Source organism: Pleuronectes platessa, chromosome 11, assembly GCF_947347685.1.
Source record: "Pleuronectes platessa chromosome 11, fPlePla1.1, whole genome shotgun sequence".
Classification (NCBI taxonomy): Eukaryota; Metazoa; Chordata; class Actinopteri; order Pleuronectiformes; family Pleuronectidae; genus Pleuronectes; species Pleuronectes platessa.
The window spans coordinates 26,471,969-26,490,395 of record NC_070636.1 but is presented as its reverse complement, the minus strand read 5'-3'; the positions used below and the strand labels follow the sequence as shown (position 1 = coordinate 26,490,395).

Genomic DNA, 18,427 nt, shown 5'->3' with positions numbered 1-18,427 from the left:
AAACCATATCCATCCCCCAAAAATGAACATGAACTAGTTCATTTTCTTCTGCATGAACTGCACTTTGAACAGTGGCCATCCCTACTTTGCAAGGTTTTTACATCCATGGAACCTGTCGTAAATTTGTCATTAAAACCAATCCCTTACATATTGTATATGCATATTGGGCGCATTGTCAATAAAATAAAATAATATATATATTCATTAGAGCAGCAATAATATGAGTTACATTTTTGAGGAACGACTGCATATTCACCTCAACACTCGTATAGTCAAGACCAGAAGTATTCCATGCTGTGGGGCTCTGAGCCTCAGCATATTCAGTGAGAAATAACGTAATGGATATTACATTTAGTGTTAATTCTCAACTTTAATTTTAGTCACTGCACATCAATATTGACAGACATGTGTGTTGGAACTACAGATCATGGTGCCTAAATGTGAGGGGTTCATTTTGAGGAAAATACTTTACATTCATGACAGTTATTCCACATTTATTCTAGAGCTGATAAATTATCTGTGTCTTCAGATATCCAGAATCAAATCAATCATGGAACCGCCCAGTGTGTGTGTAGGTCTGAGTTTACACAGCTCCACAGACCCCTTCACATTTCTATTCACTGAAGCACTGTTTATACACTTATCTGAAACTTAGTTTTGTTGAGTTCAAGCTAAATCCACTTACACACACACACACACACACACACACACACACACACAATGTGAGTGTTGTCCAAAGGGAAGGGTTGGGGTGATGTTGGTTGTGGCGGGGGTCTCTTCATTTCTAGGTGATTCATGTTTGAGGAGGGCTTGCAAAATTGCTTTATGGAAAGTGGGGAGCAGCCCGGTAGGAACATTAGGTGGGAAGCAGCAGGGAGGCCCATGTTTCATTAGGGCGCCTTTATTACCTGGATTTGGAGTTTTATGACTATCATTATTTGAGATAGAATCATTATTTGCATATATCTGCTAGTCAGCTGTTTGGGTTGGGGACACTGGGACATGCCGTCTGTGTGACTGAATCCATGATTGGTGTCTGAGGTGATCTGTACAAGCTTTGCCATATTCCCTCCTCTGTGTGCTATGTGCATGTGTGTGATCTCAGGCTGTTGTCTTGCTGTCAGCTGGTCCTTCAGAAGACGACTTCTCCGAGGTGTCTGTTGTGAGGCCGCAGTACCTGACATTGGTCAGGCAACACTGGGTGATCTCTGAATGAAGCCTTATGTGAGTCTCCACCAGAAACTCATCCTGTTGATGCAAACAAGAACACAGCCATAAAAGTCTTTAACAGGATTATCACATTGCCAATTTTGTCATTCATATTTTTCATCAGACACAATACAAAACAATAATTTAACAAGATTTGTTTCGGTAAGGAATGATACAAAATACCTTGGTATTTGACCCTCCTCAGTTAGATTTTTTTAAACCAGCATTTCTCACTTGCACTGTGTTACACATTCATATTTGTTATGAACTTATAGCCAGCTAACCATTTCATTCTTATACTCTGTCAACATACCATGACTGAACTACATATATTGCCCAAAGGCCTCAACAGCAATAAGAGCAACGGCCCAACCAGTCACTGTTTGCTCTGAGCAGCTCTTGATGGCGCCTGCTAACCGCATCCTCCTGCTCGGCCTCTCTCCCCGAACTGCTTCTTTCTCTCTCTATACCAACCTTTATCCAAAAAGTAGTGAACTTGGGTCTGAAGATTGTGTGTCAAATCTTGCTTCGCAGATTTGACACCAATTAAGTCAATCTTTCAAACTTATATATAAACCACATACGTGAAGATTACAGTTTTTTCCTATCGTTTTAGGCAATTTACCTAAACCATGTTCACATTCCCTAAACACTTCACACAGTGAGCATACCAGTAGACCATGTGAACCAAACTGTGGTTACTTGCCCCTATGCTAAGATACAAATGCTGGCAATGACGCCTTCTTCCAAATTTCATGGATACCTGCCGCAGTCAGTGTTCACTACCGGCAAAACGCTGTGGAACTACAGCATATTTTACCAATGTTTAGATACTCTGTTCAAAACAGTGAACTTTCTGTTCAAAACCTAACTTATCAGTAATTTAGATCACTGTAGATGGAAAGATGCTGCATTTGGACAGACAAATGAAGTTACATGTTTGAATAAGAAAAAATATTTAGTTTATAGTTTATTTATTTTATTTTACAGTAATTTAGATTTTTTTCCCCCTGTGCACCATAGTTCTTGGTGAATTGGCATGGAATTACTTTTTTTACGTAAAAGCAACACTACATACAATGATCTGTACAAAACACAGAGGATAAGTTTTGCAATGCAAAACACCTGGTGGTCATTTCAGCTAAAGACCTACTCAGGTGTTTTACATGTAATTTGTGCCTCGTTGAAAAAGGGCCTTCTTTGGCATTTGCTTTGGACTTCTTTACGTAGTTGGTATAGGAAAATGGATGCAGCAAGAGCAAGAGCAAGAGGCAGAGGCAGAGGCAGAGGAAGAGGCAGAGGAAGAGGTGGAGGTGAAGGTGGAGGTGGAGGTGAAGGTGAAGGTGGAGGTGGAGGTGAAGGTGAAGGTGGAGGTGGAGGTGGAGGTGGAGGTGAAGGTGGAGGTGGAGGTGAAGGTGGAGTAGGAGGAAGAGGTAGAGGTAGAGGAAGAGGTGGAGGTGAAGGTGGAGGTGGAGGTGGAGTAGGAGGAAGAGGAAGAGGTAGAGGAAGAGGAAGAGGTAGAGGAAGAGGGAGAGGTAGAGGAAGAGGGAGAGGGAGAGGAGCAGCAGCAGCGAGGACAGTTGTATCTGATGAAATCAGAGCAACTGTCATCGACCATGTAATCAATCATGGTCTGTCCATGAGGGAAGCTGGTCTGAGGGTTCAGCCGAACTTGCCAAGATCAACGGTGGCATCAATCGTGAGGGTTTTCACACAAACTAACAGGTACTATACAGTATTTACAGCATTCTGACTGATGTGTTTGTAACAGTAGTAATGTGATGTGAGAAGTCTCCAAAACTCTCCTGACGTATCAGTGCATTTGTGTCTGACTCACTATTGTAGGACCCAACAACCCACCACTCAGGTGGAAGGGGAAGAAAATTCACTTTGCCACAAGAAAATGCAATAGTGCAAATGGTTATTGCTAACAATAGTATAAGGCTAAGAGAAATTTGTGCAAACATCATCGCAGACATTGGTGTATTTGCCAACATTGAGAATGTTGGCACCACGATCATCGCCAGAGTGCTGAAAAAGCACCAAATTCGAATGAAGCAGCTTTACACTGTCCCCTTCGAGAGGAACTCTGAGCGGATAAAGGAACTCCGGTACCAGTACGTCCAGGTAAGACTGAACGCAGGACACACTGTCATGTTGATTGTGATTTTGCACAAAACTGTAAGCTATGCCATTTTTGTCTTATGGTATCTTGTGTATTCTCTAATTTCCTGAAGAGAGCCATGGAACTTGAAGCCAGTGAGAATGAACATGCGTTCATCTTTGTGGATGAGGCTGGCTTCAACCTGGCAAAAACACGTCGCCGTGGAAGGAACCTGATTGGGAAAAGGGCCACGATAGATGTTCCAGGCCAGAGGGGTGCGAACATCACCATGTGCGCAGCAATTTCGAACGATGGACTGCAGCTGCAGAAGGCCGGCATAGGCCCATACAACACCGAACGCCTAATTGCCTTCATAGATGAGCTTTACGAAAGGCTCACAGCAAGAGAGGTAGACAGGCAGAATCTACCAACGTATGTAATTGTATGGGACAATGTGGCCTTTCACCACTCCCGGCAAGTCACAGGGTGGTTTGCGGCGCATCCTAGGATGATGTCACTTTTCCTTCCGCCTTACTCTCCTTTCCTCAACCCCATCGTGGAATTCTTTTCGGCGTGGAGATGGAAGGTCTATGACCACCGCCCTCAGGACCAGATGTCCCTATTAGAGGCAATGGCTGCTGGGTGTATGGACATAGCCCCAGAAGATATCCAGGCCTGGATAAGGCATTCCAAAAGATTTTATCCACGTTGTATGGCAAGAGAAACCATACGTTGCGACGTAGATGAAAATTTGTGGCCAAATGCGGAGGATAGGAGGGATTAGCCCAATTCTGCGCCACTGTTGGGCTACTGTAATATACAGTATGTGCAGGTTTTGTGCATTGCATTTTTTGTTAGAACACATTTTTTGACTTTGTAATGTATTTTCTGTTTTGTGTAACACTTGCACTGTGACAAAATCTCCAAAAAGTAAAGCACAGTGAAAAAAACTGTTGTGTTTGTGATTTGTTTCTGGATCATATATTACGTACTTACTGTATGTAATTTGCATTACAAAAACTGAAAATTGTTATTCTCAGTTTCTCATAAAACACTTACAGTATTTACTGTATTTACAATTACAGTACATTTACCACACTCAATTGTGACATCTTTTGTGGGAGGTAAACCGACATATGAACACTGTCAGCAGATACTTGGCTTGGATTGTCATACTGTAATATTACAAACTTTATTACTGTAGTCCAAAGAAGTGTTTGTCTGTGTTTTTTCTCTTTTTTTCAATGCAACACTACAGGAAATCTATGCCAAACTGGAGGACACAGCAACATTTTATATATGCAATTGGCAATGCTTCAAGATGTTAGTGTTTTTTAGGTCATAGTGTTCTGAGAGGAAACATGTGTTAAGTTATGGCAGCATTGTTTGTGGTGTGGTTGATGTAGTGCATTTTGCACCAAAGGTTAACAGATATGCAGAGGTGTGTGTCTCTAAAGCCCACTGTGTTAAGTGATAGGGAAAAGTGACCATAGTATGGGTACATGACCGAAAACTATAGGAAAAAACTGTAATGAAGCAAATTCAGTTTTATTTTTATAAAAGATATTGATTATAAAAACTTCATTGCAGATCAACTGGGTAGGATAATATAAAGATTTCTTCTCTCTGCACCATAGACTGTTTATAAAAAGTTTTGCAGACAACTTCCAGCACGAAAACAATTAAAAGTATTCTATTGAAGAACTGTTTGAGGAGGGTTCACTGATAATAATGTATAATTCTGAAGAAGAAGAAAAAATTATTCTGACTCTCCTATCTGCTCATGGACAGCTCCGTTTCTCAGGTGTTGGGTGTGTCAGGTGCATGCAACATGAAATAAAAGATAAAAAGCCGGAATATCAAGGCTAGCCTAATCAAAAATCCAGATTCTTCAGACCAGGCTTTGGTTTTCAGTCTTCAACTGTCCAGTGTTGGTGAGTCTGTGTGGCTGCAGCCTCACATTTCTGTTCTTAGCTGACAGGAGTGGAATCTGTCCTGGTCTCTGTTGTTGTAATACATCCACATCAAGTTTTCAAATGTTGATTCTGAGATGCTTTTCTGCTCACCACAGCTAAAAAGTGTGGTTATCTGTATTACCGTAGCATCTGTGAGCTCCAACCAGCCTTCTCCTCTGATGTCTCTCATCAAACCGAGGACTGCTAGTCATTGGAGGTTGTTTGTTTTTGGCTCCGCTATGAGTGACATCTTAGAGAAAAAAAAACGTAATCTAACCCATCTGACACCAACATCCTTTCACAGTTGAAAGCACCAAGGTCATATATTTTTCCTCAATTCTGTTTGATGTGAACAAAGTTCCTGGATTTTACCGGCAGGATTTTATACAATGTTCTCAGGTAATTGCTTTTATAAGCAGGTGGACAGTTCCTAATAAAGTGATGTGTGAGTGGACTCAGTTGCTATAATGTAACATTTCCACAAGTTTCTTTTATCTTGGAGATTTATTATCTTTAGAAACAGTAGAGGAAATTCATCTTGTAAAGTCATCAAATCACTTTCTGATTATGTGTGGAGGAGCTTATCAGAGAAAGATGAAAAAACTGAACAAAACAATGGAAGGAGAATTTAATTGAGAGACAGTGCAGTAGACAGTAAGTGTTCTGCCTCCTGGCTGCTGGCCACCACAATCACTGATGTACATTCCCACCTCATAAATTATCACTGTGACGGCAGGTGAGAGGCTGTCAGGAAAGCCCAGCCTCCCAAAAACCAACAGCAACACCAGCAGGTCAGGACAGACCCCCTCTTTGACTCCGCTCTTATTACCTTCTGCCTTTTAATAAAAAACAAGAAAATAGATCATGATACTTTAGCAGCACGTTTGAAAGAATCCATATGTTGGCTTAAAAGATGGATAGAGTGCCTGATTGGACCTAAGGTGTGATTAAACTACATTAAAATTACAGAAACTCTTGTCATTCAAGCAAACATGCATTTTTTTACAGAAAAATATTGTCTGCATTACATCCAATGACTGTGTGGGAAAGGGATGATGTTGACACATCAACAAGGAATTGTCTCAACTCTCCGGCTTTACAAATTTTTTAGCCCTTTATCTTGTTTGCATTGGGGTATTTACTTCATGGGCCACAGACAGAAAAAAAGCAACAACAAAAGTGACACTTGGGAGTAGGTTATTTTGGTTGTAAGACTTTTTAAATTGGCACATTTATTCAAAGGTTGAGAACTGATACATTACTTTCTACCCAGCAGAAATAGCATGATGAGATACACACAATATCAGAGTGAATGAATGAAGTAATATGAAATAGCAATTTAATCTAATTACCAGGTTGGCTTTGAATACTGCTGGTCATCAAGTTACTCGCTAGCAGGAAGAAGGAAGTTGAACATGTTAAGTCAGATCTATCTCTATGAAAACAAGAAGCAGAGCTGACACAGAATGAGTGTTGTAATAACAGTCATCAGGGGGAATCATCTTTCAAAGATTGTATTGTATCCTATAGCCTTTCAAAATAAAAGCTACAATTGTTGTTGTAAAATTCGATCAATTCCTTTAACAAAACAAAAACTTCTAAGCTGCAGCCCGAGTTCTGCTCCTCTTTTCCCCTTCCTCCTTCCATTCTATTCAACCCCTCTCCCTCCTCATCTCTGTGCGGTGGTCTGCAGCAGAGCAGTTAATAAAGAGATTGATTATCGGCCTGTCAGGAAGTGACAGTTGGACAGGGCTGCTCTGCATGAATGACAGAGGGCATGCTCACCACGCAGCAGCTAGCCTGACATACACACACACACACACACACACAGATGCCTTTGCCAACACCGGGGGTAGGTGAGGTGGTGAAGGAGGAGGAGGACATGGGGGGCTGGATGGGTGAGACACGAGCATGTGGAGAACAGCAAAGCAACCTTCTGCTGGTTTGTGTGTTTGTGTGTGTGTGTGTGTGTGTGTGTGTGTGTGTGTGTGTGTGTGTGTGTGTGTGTGTGTGAGTGTGTGTGTGTGTGTGTGTGAGTGTGTGTGTGTGTGTGTGTGTGTGTGTGTGTCTGTGTGTTTGTGTGTGAGAGAGAGAATAATTATATTTTATACTTAGCCTTATAAGCCAAAGAGAGTTAGCACCCATTTTGTTGTTTTGCAAAATATGCAACTGCTTGCAAAAAGTCATAACAACTAGATATTGTGATGTCCATTTTGTACAGGTTCACCACAGTGAACATGTGAACAAAATTGAATAAGTTAAGCTTTAAGCTAAGTTTGACTTTATCTTAGACTCTTATTTACTTGTGCTACTTTTAAACTATGTATGTGCATTAAACATTAGTCCATGTTTGTGGCTGTTGATAGGCATGTTATATGGATTCACTGTAATTATAGTGTGATAGAAATTTTACTCATTAGGGCAATGATTGATATTGATGTTTTCGAAAGATAACAAATGTTGCCTGAGAAGTCAGGGTTGCTCTCATGACTGTTATGTGACATCCTCACTGACGAGGTCACCAAACAAATCACTTAACAGAACAGAGGATTTGTGTTTGTAAACTACTCAAGGGATCTTGAACAGTAGATGCTACATTCCAAAGGTCTGGGAAAGATAGGTGACAGGATATGGGTCACCTATTGCTTAACATGAAAGAGGTTGATCAATAACATTTGTCTCCTCTCTAGGAGGGGCTTGGAGATGTATAAAGTGCTGCTTTTCCTGCATGTCATTGCTCATTGTATGAAATCCATTCCATGGTCTTGTACATTGATGCCCATCTGCAGATGTAGAATAAACTTCCAGAAAGACATTGTAATGACTTGTGCTTGACTATTGAGAAATTCCCATGACAATAGTTTTATACTACGCAGTCTACTGCCTAACAAGTTTTAACTTGTGATGAGAGTTCAAGGACTGAATAATGCACTCCTTCTATATTTCTGTTCCAGTTGTGTTCTGGCATTTTTGTTCACCTGAATATGCCTGTGTCACCATGAAAAGTAAGAGCTGCACATGCTTACAGTTTGAAATGGATTAGCACAACAGAAGAGAATGTAAGAGATAGTGACATATTGTACGAGTCCTAAATAATCCTGAAATATATGTAAAGTATGATGGGATTCTTGTTAATGAAGTTCATTGACTTAATCATCTGTTTTCTAAATGGTAAGGGACATTTTTCAGCTGATGTTTGTCATTCATGAGTTACTGCAGTTCCTTTATTAATTATTTTCAAGGTCAAGAATGATGTTACAAGCTTGCATATAAAATGTGTTTTTAAAAATGTACCCAGAAGAAATCTACACATTTTCAGTGTCAGAGCTGGCACATTAATCTCTATCACCTTCTCATATATACAGCGCTGCCCTAGGGTCAGCTGAGAATAAAAGGGTCATGTGTAAATGTTGTAAACATATACTGTACACTAACATTGCAATTTGGTTGATGTGTTCAGCTACACATGCCATATTTGCACATTGTCCATCCTGGGTGAGGGATCCCTCAAATGGGCTTCTGAGAGTAGGGACCTGCACACTGTCCCCGGAAGGGGCTTTATGCACTTTTTGTGATTGTAGAGAAACACTGAATGATGTTACATTGACTCTTTTTATTGATTTCAACAAAACGTATTTGACTTTCCGTATCAGTGTATTGAGGAAATTGGATTTCACACTTTTGAAAAAGAAAAAAAAATTACTAACAATCTGTTTTTGCATTACAATTTTATCTTCAATGCTGTCTCATTAATTATTCTTTATTGTTTGCTTCCTTCTTGCGCATTTTGATGTATAAAATCACCCCAAAGCTCATGGAACGTCTGTCTTAATATCTTTTTTTCACACATGGATTAATTGACAGACTTTAAGCAAGGCAAAATTAGCTGATATCACAGACACTCAAAATCCTTCCCCCAATCCAGACAAAATTTCTTTGCATTATTTGATCAGTGAGTAGAACCATCAATACCTAGATTATGTAAGCGGACTCCTGAACCTTGAATGAGTTTTTTTTTTTTTATATACCAATGGATAGGAGGAGAGTGTTTCACACCCAGAGAGCAGGAATGCGAGTGGGGGAGAATAAGGAGGAGGAGGCGGAGGAGGAGACGCAGATGGACAAGTGCTCTTACGACTGAGTCTTCCTCTGGCTCAGTGCCACGACCACAGACTCTCTTTGTTTGCCAGGCTACTAAACTAATAGAGATAAAGGCAGGTTCCTGCTGGCCATGAATTTGAAAGTCATTAAGAAATATAAACACACACGGGAACACGCACTCATGCACTCCTGCACAAACACACACACACACACACGGGAACACAAACCTCCCGTCAGTATCAACCTAACTCTTGTTTCAGCACTTTGTGACTCCTTTTTGTTACCGCTGTTATTTCTTCCTGTTGCATGTTCTGCCATGGCCAAATCTGTGTGTGTATACATGCCTGTGTGTGTGTATGGGGTTTTCAGAATTATATTCCAACCATCCAACAAGTGCTGATAGACATCTTTGAAAGCTCTTATTGAAAGTGTTGTCTGGGTATCTAAGCGATCACACTTGGATCTAATTAATAGAAAATTTAATGGAGAGAATCTTTTTTCTAAAACTACCATTAAATCGATACATTTCTGTTTTACAGAAAAAAATAAAATATTGGAACGGCCCTATAATCCAAATCCACACCAAAATTAAGTGAGTTTTTTCCTGACCTATCCTAAATCCTTCAGCCTAAGTGCTTCACAAACTATACACGTGCTCCTTGTGATGAAGATGGCCTTCAGTGCTCTAGTGCAGTGGAGTATTTGGGACTAGGTCAAAACATGTAAACGAGTGCAGCAGTGTTGCTCACTCATGACTTTTTAATAGTTTCCATAAAGGAGCTCAAAGGAAGAAGCTGTGAAGAAGAAGTAACTACTGAGATCTTTATTCTTTAAGCAAATCTGGCATCGACAACAGCAACATATTTGAGATGCTCTGATTTGAGAAGTTCTCCTTCACCTTTGAAATTTCAATGTGAGGCCTCTGGCTCTGTCTCAAACCCTCTTCCTACCCACTTCAATCCCACTCTGTGATAGTGGGAGTGTCAAACTGTGTGTCTCCTTACTGATAAAGTAGATGGCCAACATAAACAGCTAGCATGAGGAAGTCCTGGTTTAGGACATGTGACTCAAGACATAGGAGGGCTTTGAGAACTGGTGAAGTTACACACTGTTAACTTAACTGCTCATCTCTTGACTCCTCCATGCATCAAGCATGAATAAAGTGCTATACTGCTTATGACATGTGGCTCTCCTGAACCTTCCGCAGACACCAATCTGTTGGCCTGGCTCAGGACTGACTGCTGCAATAAAACACACATTGGAAGGTCGAGGACTATTCAAATCATATAATAAGAGAAAAATAATAAAACAGCATATTAGGCTTTCTTATTTGTATCTGTGAAAATTCATTACATATTCTCAAAATGAGTGTGTGTGAGGTTTTTCCGTTTTTTTCTCATCTTGAGCTAAACAAAGGCACATGTGCTAATTTTCAGAGCGAGATGCAGCATGGCTTGATTTCAAGGCACAACTTGAAAGACGACAGACAGCTATTTACAATATTTATACATTTTGGATACTGATACCATGTATATTGCTTGTACATCTTCTACTGTGTACGGGTGTCTCTGAGTGCGTGTGTGAGGCGACAACAGTGGGTAGAGGAATTGCTGATGAAAAAAGGTTACTTTGGAAATTCTCTGATAATTGGTGCCTTAAAAGGAGCTCATTTTTAACTATGTCACCACTACTGCTCGATGACAATTAATCTGTTTGGGCTGGGCTGCTTCCTTGGCATCTGTGCCAATTACTTTATATGCTAATATATGTTAATGACATGTCAGACGCAAATTTCAAGCATCATGCAAGTGGTGTATTGGTCTTTTTTTAGTCATATTGTTGAGGCTGATCAACAACACAAGTGCTTTAAATTTGGTGGTATGTTAAGTGTTGAATTTCCTCCCTTACTTAAATGAAAACAATGAATCTTTATGATTTCCTTGATTTTGACTTTTGCCAATGTGTAAAATCTTAAAAAAAATATATACTAATTTATATATTAAATCAAAGAAAACAAAATATAAATAATCAATTTGGAGTACGTATTCGATCAGGATTTATATCACAGAAAAAAGCAGAAAAGAAGATATTTCATATTTTCTAGTTTCCGATTAGTTTTATTATATGGTGGCCTATTTAGATATACTTTTGAGTTCACACTGCCCCCTAAAATGCTCCCAACAACCCCAAATATGAGAATTAGTTATGTTCAGATATGGAATTAGAGTTTCCAGTGAAGATTCCCATACAGCGCAGATGAGCAACATTATAAACTATATTTTATCTTTATTTCAAATCCTGTATTTAACTCACTTAACTCTGACCTTTTGTGGAAATAATTATATCATTTCAGGATTATTTGTTTTTTCTTTATATATGATCGACCATCCAATCCCCCACTATGTCTGTTTTTCCTGTGGCTGTTCTACTTGAACATTCAGAAATATATACACTACGTATGTATTTCTGTGTGGGGAAAAAACTGCACAGTATGCAACCTAATACTAATACATAATTCTGATATCAACAGTTTCTAGTCTGCGAACAGACCCCAACCACACCTGAACTGTTGCGGTAATATTCTCTCTTTTTCTGTCAACAGAGTGACATACTTTGCCATGAACATCACACCACCTCTCTCATCGTGTCCTAAATCAATGAAATTAGAACACACAGAAATCATACACTGGGGGGGATGTTGGAGTGAGAGGAATGGTATGGGGATGGTGTCAAAAATATTATAATGACTTACAGTTGATCTCCTGTAGTAGATTCAAGTGAACTGTAAATATTTTCAGAAAATCAGTGATTATCTAGATAAATTATTGAAAACTAATTAAAACCTATAAAGAAATCTGAAACATAACTTTAGATCCAGTCTTTCAAAATGCTGTTAAAATTAGAATTTCAAATGGTAAATATTTGATCTTGATTTTTCTACCCGGACACCATGAACACATTTCAGATAGTGCCCAAAAAAGTATTAATGTTGAATAAATACCAAGCTCTTTAGGAAAGTAAGAATAGATCTCCTTACTCCAGATAATTCCCTGGCTGATGGCTTTAAATGCTTTAAATTACAGCCCCACACATTCTCATGGACATATACAAAAGCATCAAGTCACTCAGCTGCTCGTCTATGTCAGGAAGCTTGAACATCCCTTACCGTCAGTCAGTAAACATGGAACAACACTGAGTAAACCTTAATGAATGCACTCTGAGCAGATTCACACAGCCTTTTCCTCTCTATAAATGGCACTAATTACCAACATCTCCTCCGACAGACACTGAACTACTTATTTTCTATTTTTCCATGGCTTTATCTTCTGCTCTGTATGCAGACTTCCATCATTCCAACTGAAGATGTCACTGTTGTATACCAAATGTCTGCTCGGTGAAGCTGGGTGCATGTATGTGAGAGAGATAAGAAGATATGTTTTCATGTTCATCAGCAAGAAACAAAGCCATATTTTTGGTATTTAAGCCATTTGACTTTTGCGTTTTGACAATGTAGGGGGTACAAATGACACACACAAAATAAAGTAAATCTATCATTATTCATCCAGCTGGGTGATCGTTTAATGAGAGATAAACACATAAATGTAAATACTGCAAAATTGCTCTTTGAATTAAGGTGCAAATATCAAGGTATAAACATTTTCTCTTTTGCTATTATATTCTTGTTAATTTTTAGCTTATTTAATCCAAAAATCGAAAAAAAAACATTCATTTTGCAGAGTAGTGTCACATAAAGGGTTCCAAAGGGGTGGACAATTTGCGGTAAATTTCCGGAAACTTTCCAGAAAGTTTCCATGGGAATATTGAGCTAGGGAATTTTGAAAAAAAATATTTGCAAATTAAACGCTGCGCAATAAAAACATCATTCAAAACTCTATTCTAAAGATATATGAAATGCAGCACACGCTGCACGTTGAATTTCAACCCTGCACTTTGCATTTCTCCATCACATGCACAGATAATTCCCAGCATCCTGCACACTACAGCAGGGCTATTGAGGCCTGCTGTAGTGTGCAGGAATAGTCAGGTAAGTTTCGATGATATTACTGGTGAAAATATATTAGCATTGTGATTGAGGATTGTTCATCTGTCCATCTAGCCTATTTCTATTCATTTATCCATCAATTGTAAAATATTTTTAAAGACGATTCTCATTGTTTGGCCGACTATTTATATCTCTAGCATTGCATTGGTGTTTTTTTACAAGCTTTTTTTCTCATCTTATTCTACATGCACTATCTCATGTGTGGAGACATTTCACCCCAGCCAACGTAGAAGGAAAGGCCGTGTGCATTTGCAAATACTGTGCAAAGACCTATCTTAAGAATGACACAAAGATCCAGAAGCATTTAGTCAAGTGCCCAAAGTTTCCTCAGGGCTTAAATCAGCCTATGACAAAACAAAATGTGTATATTTATGTCTGTATATGACAAGGTAAATACAGTTAGTATAAATTACCCACACAATTTCCAGGTTTTTTCTGTTAATTCCCGTTAATTCCCGTATATTCCCATGGAAAGTTTCCCACTTTGAATATACCCGGAATTTTGCAACCCTAGTCACATACACTTGAAAGAGATTTAACATGGCCTATTAAAATACAAAAATTATGGGTTATATTCCATAGCATTCCAGGGAGTATTACAGCAATTATGGAAATGATACCTGGTATGTAAAGGGCGGAAGGTGGTGGCACGCTCATTTTTAATGTTATACATCTGCAGTTGCTACAGTAAATGTTGGGTTGCTTTTTACAACATCAACATATTTAGGAAGTTATGATTTGATAATTATATCCATGAGCACTGGGAGACAGAGATGATCCAAGACATGAAAGGGGCAAAATAAAGCTCACAGGAGGATAAACAAAGGCCGAAAATGAGGCAATTGTTTGAGAATAAAACATAAAATATTTTCTGACCCTGATACATAAAGTAATACACACACATACAAACACTTGCAGCAAATGACTTTCCCTCCTGTCAACCTTTTTGAGTGGACCTGTGCTTATGTGACGTGATAGGCCTTTAAGGTGCAATATATATTATGCTTTTTTTCTGGGCAGACTGGCCAGGCCATGGCCAACTGTTAGCATGCTAAGTTCAGCAGATGCAAAGAAGTGATAGAAATAGAAGCAAAGCCAAAAAGGTTTGATGGTGAAGTGTTTCTTAGAGACTGTAAGTAAACAGCTACTAATGTTAATGAATTATCTACAACAGTGGTCGCCAACTTTTTGATCATGATCTACCGGTCGATCTCTAAAACCTTCATGTAGACATGAATCTTCCGGTCTGTCGATAACAATCAAAGCCCCATTAGAGCAAATTAATGGATTCAGAAAGTGAACCGCTGGAGTGCTTTGCTGTAGTGTTGTAAATACTTTTTCGTCATAGACAGATAGACGTTGTGTTTCACTGCAAAATAAACAGAGAAAATTATCTTTCACCTCAGTTTTCATGTTTATCTGATGGATTTATGTCACAAACATAAATAGTTGCAACAAGTTATGTATGCGTTTAAAAGTAAAAGCACTTCTGTTGGCAGAATCCATTCTTTTGTTTAAAACCTTTTTTTCATTGTGAAATATTTGTAGTTGCAGAATATGCACGGCTTCATACTGTATAGTACTGGTATTTATTTGAGTACATATGACTACTTTTATACAAGGAAATAATCATATTTATGGCCACATTCAAGTCAAAGCCTATGTAAAACATTGTGCTGCAGTAGCAGCTCCTCTGCAAAATATATTGTTGAACTAAAAAGCTAAGTATTGTGCATTGAAAAGATTCTGTAAACATATAACTGATATTAATATGTCTATTGTGCTTTTCTTTGTGTATATTTAAGCTCGTAAATTAAGCTTTTAAAAGAAATTGCAAAAAATAATAAATATGACCCTCCTAAGTGTTTTTTGGGGTAGATATCAGGGTGGTAGATCTCGGCTTACATTTGGAACTAAAAAGTAATCTTTGACTCAAATAGTTTGGTTACTCTGGTTTAGTCTAAAATAAGACACAGCCAATAAAAGTTTGTTATTGAATATACTTTCTGTGGGCTCAATGACTCTACCTTCAATAACAAGGCACTGACACTACAACCTTACGAGACACAGTAATCATGTAGGATATGGTTTAATGACCTCGTCAATTACCCTTGTCACCTAATATATTAGTTTAATGGCGCATAGTCATGAACAAATGAACAATAAATCAAATGACAACAACCCATACACACTATGAATATGTTTTTTTTGAGGACTCTGAGAAGGCAGTGTAGTTTTAATGATAGTGAAATTTTAAACCGTAACTGAGATAGTTTAGATAAATGTAAACTAAAGCTATATTCAGATATGCACAATTCTGGAGGTTCTTTGTAATTAGCCTGGAGGAGGTGTATGTGTGATGCTTCTAACATGCGACACATGCAAAAACACAAATATTTCCGCATTAAAAAACAGTGCCATACACATAGAGGACACCGACAAAGATGTCACGAAAGTTTGTGGTGATAAGAGCAGACACGGTTGTCAAAATGCTGTAAACAAATTCACATGAGCACCACCCCTCACTTGAATCCTGCGGAGAATTAGTTGTATTGAACGCATCTGAGAGGACAAACTCCAGCTGCGTTGTGCATGTGTGAAAGAAAAACTGGACCCATTTCTCATGTCGTATGCTACCCCCTACCTGCACTGGGGGTGCAACGATTAATCGTCGTCGTCGACAAAAATCGATGACAAAAATAGTCGCCGCGAATTCAATTGTCCATTATTGTGGTTACGTCATAGCGCGTGTTTTTCGTGCCGGGCAGCTGAACTAAACGTCGTTTTACCAGAGTTGCTGATAGAAGTAGCTGAGGAGTGAGCCATCTCACTCCCTTCCTATCTCTGAAAGTCGCGCATGTGCAATAGCGACAAAACATGGACCAATGGCGGTGTCCGTTGCAACAGCATCGTGTACCAGAAAGTCAAACGTACGTGAGAACTTCACCCTTAACATAGCCCGTAAAAATCTACCTGCAATGTTTGGTGGACCTCTCTATCCCTGGATCAGGACCTGAGCATTTGAGGAGGAGGGACATTTGACATTGTAACGTAAGCGATGCAGACTCGCCTCGGTAAGATGTTATATATAAACGTATGCTTGTGCGCAGGATTCTAGAATCCATTAAAAAAATATGGCTTTAATGAGATTAAATGTTATCCTATTGCCTGAATTATTCAGTCCGAGAAAGACTGTAGTTTCGTTTGTTGATGTTTTAAATGGTAATGGTAAATGGATTTGTATTTATATAGCGCTTTTATAGTCTGATGATGACCACTCAGAGTGCTTTACAGTACAGTTTTACATTCACCCTTTCACACACACATTCATACAGTGCATCTATCCCAGCACTTTGTTATTCTATGGGGGACGATTCAGGGTTCAGCATCTTGCCCAAGGATACTTCGGCATGCAGATGGGTCAGACTGGGAATCGAACCGCCGACCTTCAGGTTGGAGGACAACCACAGCCGCCCCTATGCTGATGCAGATTCCTTTCCTTTTGTTAACAGGAAAAATGAATACTTGATTTTAAGTTTATTTTAAGTATCGGCACTTGGAGTGTTCTTGGTTCAAAGGAAAAAGGGAAACTTGAATTTAATTTAAACTTTTATTAGCACTTTGCCTATCCTTTGTTTTTAATGGACAAAAACTTGATTTTCCTTTGGTTTTTATGTCAACAGTTACCTAATATGCAGCAAAGTTTATTAAAAGACATTTTTGCACGTAGTATCAATCTTTAATGCCTTTATTTTGCAGTCATCACATGCCTCAAACAACCTCAAGCTAAATTTAAAAGCTGTTGGCTAAATAAGGGCAATTGAGAATTTGTGTCATTCATAATCCGATTAGTCGATTAATCGTTTCAGTAATCGATGATTAATCGACTATCAGAATAGTCGTTGGTTGCAGCCCTAACCTGCACCCCCTACTCTTCTCTCTCTTACCCTGTATTTATCAGGCTGTGTGACTTTTTAAAGGGGACATATTATGAAAATTCCACTTTTGTAGTTCTTCTACACGTTAATTTGGGTATCTGGCATGTCTACCGTCCCAAAAACTCTGGAAAAAAACAACTCCCGCGATTTGTTGTGGTTCCTCTATGTCAGAAACGATACGCTAGATGGCGTCGAATGGGATTAAGACCGAAAAATACGTCATGTTCCAACCATGCCCATGTAGGGAGTCTCGCTACATGGTCTTGGACCACCCCCCACCATCATCTCACCGGCTCCAGGGAGACGGCCCGGCTAGCGTTAGCTTGCGAGCTAATCTCCACATAATGTGGTATTGAGCTGTTGAGTTCATGATTTTTTTTCTTCCTGTATCACTACAACTGTAGCCTACAGTCATGGCCTTTGAGGCACAAATATGTTTAAAATTTTTCTACAGACGTTCTGTTTGCACTTTTGTTATTGCACAAAAAATATGCACTATTTCAGGATGGATGTTCTGCTTTCTTTCTATTGTTTTATATTAATGTATACAGTTTTAAGAGGGGGGCAGGGCACTCAAAACAGGTCAATCTGAGGAGGGCTGTTTTAGACAGGGTAAAAAGGGTGCTGTTTTAAATGATCCTTGTGGAATTTTGACCAAAATATGTTACAGACATTTCTTTAAGACCCCAAGGAACCATATCAACTGTGGTAAAATGGGCATACGATGGGCCCTTTAATCCCTTTCTTTAGCAGCAGTGTGTAAAAGCTGACACTCCTCCATGTGATTATGGAGGGTCCAGGGCAGCTGATTATCTGGAGAGACCAGTGCAGAGACCCCCGGCCACACAATCTCCCACCCCAGTGGTCCTTTCATTCCGTTTAACTGATCTTCACCCCCTCACACACGCACACATTTGTACTTTTATGTTAGTGAGGACACTCATTGGCATTATGCATTCCCTCGCCCCTAACCCTAACCTCAACCCAATTCTAACCCAAACCATAAAATCAAGCCTTAACCCTGAAACAGACTTTTGTAAGTGCTGTAATTGGTTGA

At 39.2% G+C, this 18,427-nt stretch overlaps 1 protein-coding gene across 1 annotated transcript in view; it reads right to left on the bottom strand.

Moving 5' to 3' along the window:
• Window positions 1-1,101: 1,101 nt before the first annotated feature.
• Window positions 1,102-18,427, bottom strand: part of si:dkey-288a3.2 (protein phosphatase 1 regulatory subunit 37) — a 96,933-nt gene continuing 79,607 nt past the window's right edge. Inside the window, exon 12 of the mRNA XM_053433794.1 lies at window positions 1,102-1,248. Coding sequence (XP_053289769.1) covers window positions 1,102-1,248 — 147 coding nt within the window. The remainder of the gene's footprint in view (window positions 1,249-18,427) is intronic.